General features: G+C 40.7%; 1 protein-coding gene across 1 annotated transcript in view; it reads left to right on the plus strand.

Moving 5' to 3' along the window:
- The window catches only part of LOC143106274 (GDNF family receptor alpha-2-like), a 93,982-nt gene extending 87,731 nt beyond the window's left edge, over positions 1-6,251 (plus strand). The window contains exons 8-9 of the mRNA XM_076270515.1: positions 1,977-2,015; positions 3,957-6,251. Of these exons, the coding sequence (XP_076126630.1) occupies positions 1,977-2,015; positions 3,957-4,067 (150 nt within the window). The 3' untranslated portion in view covers positions 4,068-6,251. The remainder of the gene's footprint in view (positions 1-1,976; positions 2,016-3,956) is intronic.
- The last annotated feature ends 2,965 nt before the right edge of the window (positions 6,252-9,216 follow it).

Consider the following 9,216-nt stretch of genomic DNA (forward strand, 5'->3'; position numbering starts at 1 on the left):
AAGAGTAAAGAGCACCTAGTTATGTATTCCGCGGTATGTACAAAGACTGCTCCTGAAAGCGCACGTTTATTCTGCGCCTAAATACTTCCGCCTTGTAAAAGCAGGTGTTAATCCAAATTGCAGTTCAATGCGTCAATAAGAGAACCTTTCAAAGACAACAGAATCGCTATTTAGAGCACCAGTTTTTGTGGTGAAAGCATTTGTACTACCAAAAGCAACCTTAACTTTCGTTGGCCTTTCGAATGTCTTACTTTCACTTTCACGTCATTCACTTAAACTTTCCTACTTGCTAGATTTGACCAATCTTCCATAGTTTGAGTAGAACTACTGATCTTCATTATCTCCCTGCTTGTTTACATCTTATCATGTATGTATGGTATTATTTCATGATCGCTAAACGTTGATCCTTTTTAAGGTTGTCATCAGTTAACTTCATTCAACTGCGCTTGTATGTAGGCGCTGCCATTCAGTTGTGGACGTTCGTAAATTGCGTTTATGGACGGAGAAAGGCAGAGAAAGGCGCAGTTTACACTAAGGATTGAATGATTGATAAATACGACAGAAACTTGGGTCTGACAGTGTTCGCAATCTGCGGTGTGTCCATGACGCTGATAGCGCTACGTTCGCAAATGTACGTACATCTGGCCCTCAGTCTCTTAATCAAAATAAAGCTACAGGATAGATCAATCATTAAGTCACGAGATAAACATCCACTTCGCAATTTTTGGTTAGGCAGTTGTGATTTTTGGTTAGGCGCTCCGGACACCAACTGGAACTACCAAGGGACGACACAAGTGCGACTGCCCAGGGGGAGTAGTTCAAGCGACCAAACTTTGCGTCCTTGTTTGTGATTGAGAGTTCGAACTACCCTTTCTAGAAACACCAAATCCAAGATGCAAGTTAGCAAACGACGCTTTCTAGAAACGAGCCGCAGAGCAATGAAACAGCTTACAAACAGCCATCCTTCTTCTCCACAAATGCCTTAACATTGTTTTCTGGTCTTTTGTTAAAGTTATTGTGCCGTCAATATCTCCTACAACACTCATTAGCGAAATCTAAGAGATACATAGCAGGGTAGGCTATTAGGAAAAACTGATATTTCCCCTCCGTTTTTAAAAATAATTCCATTGAACACCGATATGCTACAAACATGTTATAAATAGCTGGGGAAGTCGCAAATCCCTCGAACAGGTGGTCAATCAAAGATTTCAAATGAACGAGGGAACATGTCACAATGCAACACGCTGTTTTCCCTTCATGAAGAGAAACCATGAGTTTTCCCACATCTCAACTTTGGCCAAAGTTTTCATAAATAATCATTTTCAGTGATAAAAACCTCATTGAAATAATATGCATTTATCCATATGGGGTCTTAGAAGCCATCTGTCTCCTTCTAACCACAGCTTTTTTGTTGCAAACAAAATCAACCTAAGCATGCTCAGATGACATGATAGACGAGGCGCTGTTGCTCACCTGTCCATCATCGTAAAGCCCGATTTAATTAGTCCCAACAGCTCTGGTTCGAGCATAGTTGCTCCACAACGGAGCAATGCCAGACCGGAGTTCCCGACCTCAAATGTTGTGGGCGGGGCTAAGTTTGGCTGGCACCCAGGCTAATGTTTATGACTCATATGTTTGTGTGCGGCTATTTTGTTCTGAATCTATGATATTCCTCCTAAAAAAAGAAAGGCATTATTAAAGATAGGCACTAAAAACAAATGTCCTCCTGTTCATCTCGCCCCACCTGTCATGTCTCTATTCCCCACTGGTAGGGCCCGCCCCACTGAATTAATGGAAACAGATAATGAATGTGTGTTTCTAGGCCAGGCTACACTTGTATCATCTCAGATTGCCATCAGGTAGAAGTTCTCAAAGGTTTTCAAGGATCATTTTCTTGCATCATTTTCTAGGATAAACTCATGCCATGTGTTGATGAAAAGATGGCTGAAAAGATAATGTGTGTTTGTCATCCACAGGAGTATGGAGAAAAATGCAATCCAAGTTGTGGAAGCAAGGTGAGACATAATGTGATTGTTTATGTTAATGTGTTTCAATAGAGTCTCCTCTTATTTTTGGGACATCCACTCTCCCAAAGGGATCTAAAGAAATATCTAAACTTGATTAAACAAACAAACTCGAACAAAACAAAGTCGAATACACTTCCGACTTCCACTTAACTACAGCAGTGCCTGTCACACTTTATTCAAGCTACCACTGAGCCAGCATGGCTGTCTACAGATAACATTCCCTCAGACCTCCTCAGACATGTTCATATGGCATCAAAGGAACACAATTGGACAGAGCTGTAGCAGTTACATCACACAAAATAATAATAATAACCATTTTGACCCACCAAAAGGAAAAAATCTGATCAGTAGCCCCGCAGCCATTCGCTGTCTAATATCGGCGGACCCCCCCCCCCCCCCCCCCCCCCCCCACCACCAGCACCAACCCACTGCCAAAACATACTAATGTATGAAGAATAAATCATTTTCACACTGCATGAAGGGGCAATGAGGGAAGAACATGCATAAGCTAACACTGTAGCCTACTATGCTGTGATATTGACATAATGGGATACCATTACCTTATCCCATTGCATTTAACTATCAAATGCATGCATTTCTAATATTAGAAATGTCTTAATGCCGCTTCAGAATTTTCTCATTTATTTCACTTTAAAAGTATGTAATGACACTAGCAACTCTGGCCAAAGTAATCTAGCATTAACTAGTCTAGTTGTCATATTTAGCACAGCCTACACATTATTATGACCGCCGCGCAGCGAAGCGGCGGTCATATAGGTTTAGTCAGATTTTTTTCTTTTTCACATGGCCAAATTTCCGTCAAGGATTCCCGGGACACTGAAAGACCGGGGTTCACGAAACTTGGTGGGCATGTAACCCCACATGGATAGCATGAACCATCGTTTTTCGTTTTGATCTGTAGCCCCCCCACTGGACTGGACCCCCCGAAAGGAGGGTAGGGCAGACACAGTTTTCTGTGAATATCTCGAGAACCGTAGGGTTTAGGAGGACCACCTTTTTTGTATGTTGATCTCAAGGGGCCATGTCAACCCATCCCATTACCACTTTTTTCATGTATAGCGCCACCTAGTTAAAAATTAAAAAGCAAAATATTAGGTGTTTTCATCACAATATCTCTGGCTGACATGGTCAAAACTGCACGAAATTGAAAGTGTAGGATCATTATGAGACCCTCCGAATGCATGCCAAGTTTCATGAACTTTCGTTCTTACAATAAAATAATTTATGTGTACATTTAGTGACCGTACACCAACAGAGTTTTCTGTGAATATCTTGAGAACCGTAGGGCCTAGGATGACCAATTTTTTCATATGTTTGCCTCCAGGGGTCATGTTAACCCATTCCATATGCACACATGTGCATAAACAGATACACACGCACACACATACATTCACAGTAATCATATGTATGACACATACTCACACAGTAGACATATGTACGCATGCATGCAAATGCACACACACAGGCACACACACACACACTGAAAATGTAAACATGGAAATGGAAATGTTTTTCCATTGTATTGGTTGATTGCTATGCCCGTAACAAACACTGTTTTATGTGCTGGCTGATGCCTGTGCTAAAACCATGAATCTATTTGTATTATATTTATATTTGGGTTCTACAGCGTAGGTCAAGATGATCTGTGTTGCTTGCTGTAGCCTAATATGTATGATTACTCGATGCGGTCTTAAATGTAATGTAGCTGACTCCTAATGTGGGCTACGCTCAGAGTGGTGGGGTATTGCTTATGCTAAAAGCTATGTTTCACATATGTTGCTACCGCATGTCGAGGTCTTTTTTTGTCCCAAAATACATGAAAGTTGTGACCAAATTCCTCCGGTAATAGACCTAAATTTTTTCTATACCTCCTTTTTACATACCCCCCTCTCTCTTCTCGTGCAATAGGACCCCTGGATGGAGATCATAGAACCAGAGAGTGGCTCCCTTAGCCTCAAAGCTCATGCCTGGATGTGGATCACCTGCCTCACCCCTCTACTGGGCCTCCTCACTCTGTAAATAAATAAATAATAATTACAAAATTAAGCAAGAAAACTTATAGTCAAGGACCAGGGAATGTTTTGTATGGGCCAGACAGCAGCAAGAGGACATAGGAAGAATAAAGCCACACACACACACACACACAAGCCCCCAACTCCACCCCCACCCCTCAGCCCAACTCTACTCCCTCACCTCACCCTCCTCAGAGGGGACTCTCCGACACCAAACAGACTCTTTATCTCCTCTGTGCTGCCTCAGCTTCCCTTCTTCCCTCCTTTCTTTCTTTTAATTGACCAAGATGATGGATGGAGAGAGGCAGACGGACTGACGGACTGTCTGTGGAGGAAGCCCCTTGTGTTACATATCGAAGACTTGCTGTAGCCCAGCTATGAGCGCTGAAAGAATGAACGTGTGAGAGACAGAGAGAGACATTGTGAGTGATTTTAGAGGAGAGTGAAAGCCACACCAAAAGAGTGTGAACAAGAGGGAAAGAAGGAGAGAGTGACATGTTGGGGAAGCAAGAGCAAGCAAAACTGAAAACCGACCGGAGGATTGAATAAATTAATTAATGAACGATTGAGCAACTGTGTAAATTGAAGAGGGTTGAAGATAAGCAAAGAATAGTTATTGTCCATGCCATCTCTTAGATTCCAAAGTGGAGGGAGGCCTTGGGTTTTATTGACTCTAAGCGAGAGAGAGAAAAAGAGAGAGAGAGAGAGGCTTAATGTCCTCTGCTACCTAGCAGACCTCTTACTGACAGACGTATGGTGTCCCGCTAGCGGACTCCACCAACACAGTATTCTGTCTCCCAAACTGCCGATACAGGAACACCTCCAAGTCTCCAGTCCCTCTTCAACAACCTCTTCATTTCTCAATCCCCACCTTTTTACAGTTGGTTGACTTCTGGAATCTTGTTTTTATTTTTGCCACCACTCTTGCCTCAAGTCACTTGTGGATTTTTCCCCTGGATTACATTTTCTCATCAATACCAAGGCTATACCAAGTTAATCAAGCTTCTGTGACTTTGTTACTTTTTTATTAAGTTATTTATTTTTATTCCAGAGCTACAGTGGATAATCTTTTTTTTTAAGTCTTTTTGAAAAGGAAATGTACTTGACATTTAAATCTGGGCCCTTATTGAACTTACTTAATGACGGGCCTAGCTGCTCCATTTTAGTGCTGTATTGTGTCACCAGATTATTTAAAGAAAAAAGAGGAAGAAACACGTAATTAAAAATCTATATTGGTCAAAGGGAGACTATGTAAAAAAAAAACAGAACCTCACTTGTTAACCTGTCCTTGTTAGAAATAAGTGGGTGAAGGATTCATACAGCCACCCACGGATGTATAATTTTGTTTTTCTTTTCTGTGACTATAGAACATTTCTTTCCTTCTTGTACAAATGTTAAATATTATGTATTGTCTTTAATGATCAATTGCAGTGTAAAAGATATTGGTTTTAGGTCAAGCACTTTGGGAACAAATCTTGATATAAAAGGAAACAAAATGTTTATATTGGAGGTGTTCATGGAAACCATACTTGGGCAGCCATTTTGAATATTTTCACCCACCATCTTAAAAAAAAAAGGATATACAGAAAGGAGATAGCTTTTTAAAAAAAGAACACCATTCTGTGGAATCCTAATTGTCAGTGTGTAATATAGTGTGCAATTTCTCATGTGGCCTTACTATATCCCAACCCAAGAATTTCCAGTGTGAAGACAGTCAGCACCTACAGTCAAAAAAGTGGGGAGAGCCATAGAAAATGATGGATGGATGACCAACTAATGAGAAAAAAAAGACTTTGTTGTTTTGAAATGTTCTAAATCAATGTTTCAAGAATAGTGTATCTTGCTTCACTAACAGCATCAGTAAATGCACTAGATATAACTCCTGTATTAACATTCCAACACTGAACTCAAGTCAAGTGGTGGGCACTGCAGAGTGACATTGGGGTGTGTAAGTGGAAGAGAGAATGGAGAGATTTTGTTGTGAATGGTGTGGGAGCACTATTTACTGTTTGTGTCTCTGGTTTGCTCAGCTTGCATAGGCTACTGACCCCATTAAAGCCAAGCAAAACGCACTTCAATAAATGGCAATTACTGACATGCTCATCGACAGAGTTTTTTGATTAAAAAAAAGAAAGATTGTACTCTGCTGGTGGTAGTGGTGTGAGGTGAGGAGGTTAAATTTTAAACCACAAAGTGATTGTAAGGTTCATTGTAAATTTATTGATTATATGATGCAGCTGATTACATAAATATATCATTCCACAAAGGGTTTTTCCTTCTTTGGAATGTCTTTGTTGTGAGCCTTTTCAGCTCTGTGAGATTCACATTACTAGGCCATTGATCATCTAAACTGGTTTCAGTGTGGTAGGAGGCCTGGAACAGCAGAAGAGTGAATTCTTCTTGAGGAAGAGTCTTATCTTGAGGAGAAAAAGTGTTGCAGGATTTCAGAATTGAATGACCAAAACCCTAATAGCCTAAAATATAATAAAAAGGTAAATAACAGGATTTTTCCAACCACGTTACATGAATGTATCTTTACCCTACCAGACTAACAAGATCATGCCACAAACGCTGGGAATTTCAGGGAGCAAATATGACAAACATGTCACAACTTTTACACATTATTTCTGACATACTGATAACAGGGAGAAAAGGCTGTTGAAAACAAGTATCAACACATGAAAACAAGTATCAACACATGAAAACAAGTATCAACTAACAGTGAAAATCCTATATTCACCTTTATCAACCTAGTGTTGTAAAAAAAAACCCATACAAACCCACCTTTCCCATGGCAGAAAGTGATACAAATCCAGTGAAAGCTGTCTCGGACAGAATAATCAATGTGCAAGTAAAGGCAGTGGGTCTCTTGATACAAAGGTAAACAAAAAGTATTTGACTTGAGTATTTGTCCACTCTCTATAAGGTGGAACTGTCAGGGTTACGAGGATAGGACCCAAGCACAAGACTCCTCCAGGTAGAATTACAGACAAACACACTTTATTGTTAATTACAAAACTTACAGAATTCCAAACATCTAGGACTTCAAGACAGAAAGACGATCCAACAAAGAACAGAGAAACAGGGGGGCAGACATACACAGACTAATTAACAGAAAGACAGAGGACTGGACTAGACCAACAAGACAATAATTGGGAACAGGTGTGAGCAGAAACGGAGGGAAATTGACGAGACAGGAAGTGCAGACCATATAAGGGAAAAGGGGTGGAGACAGTCACATGACAGCAGACAGGTGAACAGACCACATGGGAAACAGGCAAAAGCAAACACAGGACAATACACAAAATGGCCACCAGGGTGGCACAAAGTCATCAGTCCTGACAGGATCCTGACAGGAACAGTTAAAACATAATCTTCAGTTGCTTCAAGCAACACAGAGTACATAGTTCATTGTGTGGTGTATAAGAAAGTCGGATCCAACTGAAGTGTCTTTGAGGTTTTGTGTTTTGATTGTCAAAAACTAAATAATGTTGGTGAACAAACTGATTCAATTGCATACTGGAAAATCAAACATGTTCATTTGCATTCCATATTGTTGAAGAGATTATATAAGAGAAGAGTTCATTTCTAGCCTAGAAATCTAGACGCACCCTAGCGGCGGCAAATTAATTTGCTCAGCCTGTACGTCTAGTAGCAAACAATAGGGATTTCTATTGGCTGACGCCGTGGACGTCATCCAATCACAGCGCTCTATTTTGTTAGAGAGTCTTAAGGCGGGCTTAACAGGATGACGACAGTCCTGCGACGGTGAACAACAAGGAAGGTGGCTATGGCGAACGAAGAGCGGTTGTTTGAATCGGCGTTGGCGTCAACTTTGGAGTTGGACTTGTGCTTTTCTTTGAAAGTTGAGCAACACAATGCACTTAAGTCATTCCTTTCGAAGAAGGATGTATTTGCCGTTTTGCCGACCGGATACGGATATGGTCGTAGCGCTGGCCTATTGCATGCCTAGGCAGTTTGAAAGACAATTCTCTGCCCGCCCCTTGGATTAAGCGAGGTGAATGGGTCGATTCCAGACTATACATTTCAATGATATAGGATGGCCCACCAGGCTAGTTCATTTCAGGTCCACAGAATAATGTCGTATAGCATCACAACGGCCATTTTCCATTTATTTGTTTAGATGGATTGATGTGTAATCTTGTCACTGTGGGCGCTGAACAGAGCCACAGAGAAAGAGATAGATAGACAGACTGTCACACAGACAGACAGGTCCTAGTATAGAACCTGTAATTGGGATATAATCACCCTGTCATGCTCCAGTGTGGCACATTCTGATATATATATCACTCTTTTACATGACACTCCACAGCTTCCAGCCTTTCCCTTTATCATTTTATTGGCATTTTTCTTGATCTAGGTTCTTCCTAGATGTGGAAGTGAAATAACCTGAGCAGGTTTCACCTTGATATAACCTTTACAAAGCCAATTTGATGGTAAACAAACGTGTAAAAGGCGAATCGCCTAGTTCAGTTTAGTATTACATATGACAGCACAACCTTTCACAATTAGGTGAAAAGAAGAAGAGACTGCTACTTAGCTGAGTGCTAACACTAGGTAATGTTATTTGGGAACACAGTGGCAAGGTGTGTGTAACTCGGTCTCAAAGTTAGCATTTCTGTTTAAGAAAGTAAGAAAAGGGGTCTTCATTTTTTAAAGAGATTTTTTTAAAGAGAATTTTTGGTTTATTCTCTAATTCATATTTGACTGAATTGTCTTAAGTGGTTATATTTCCCAAGAGTATCATAGTTCTACAGTACAGCGTATTACAAGCATATCCACACTACAGGTCCCACAGCTACTGTGTGTGTATATTCATTTATTCATACATTTATCCATATTTTCTCTTTTTTTATGATTTTTGATACAGCAGGGAGTCTTCTTGATTTGAATGCAGAATGGGCCTGAGACACACTGACTAAAATGTTCTCTCAGTAAGATGGACGATCCCATTTGGTTCAGAGACAAACTGTCAGAAAGACAATAAGGTCTTAATCTCCAAACTAGACAAGCGTCTCCCACATGTCTTGTCCTCAGCAGCTTCTCAAACACTTCAGTCTATTGGAGCAAGTCCTCTGAAGTCTAGCTTTGCTAGCCTGACGAGCCAGACCCACATTAAAATGTAGGGTCTGGGC

This window comes from Alosa pseudoharengus, unplaced genomic scaffold, assembly GCF_046254945.1.
Source record: "Alosa pseudoharengus isolate Yale_2024_CS ecotype anadromous, Long Island Sound unplaced genomic scaffold, YU_APseudo_1.1 YU_APseudo_1.1_scf_6, whole genome shotgun sequence".
NCBI classification, from domain to species: domain Eukaryota; kingdom Metazoa; phylum Chordata; class Actinopteri; order Clupeiformes; family Clupeidae; genus Alosa; species Alosa pseudoharengus.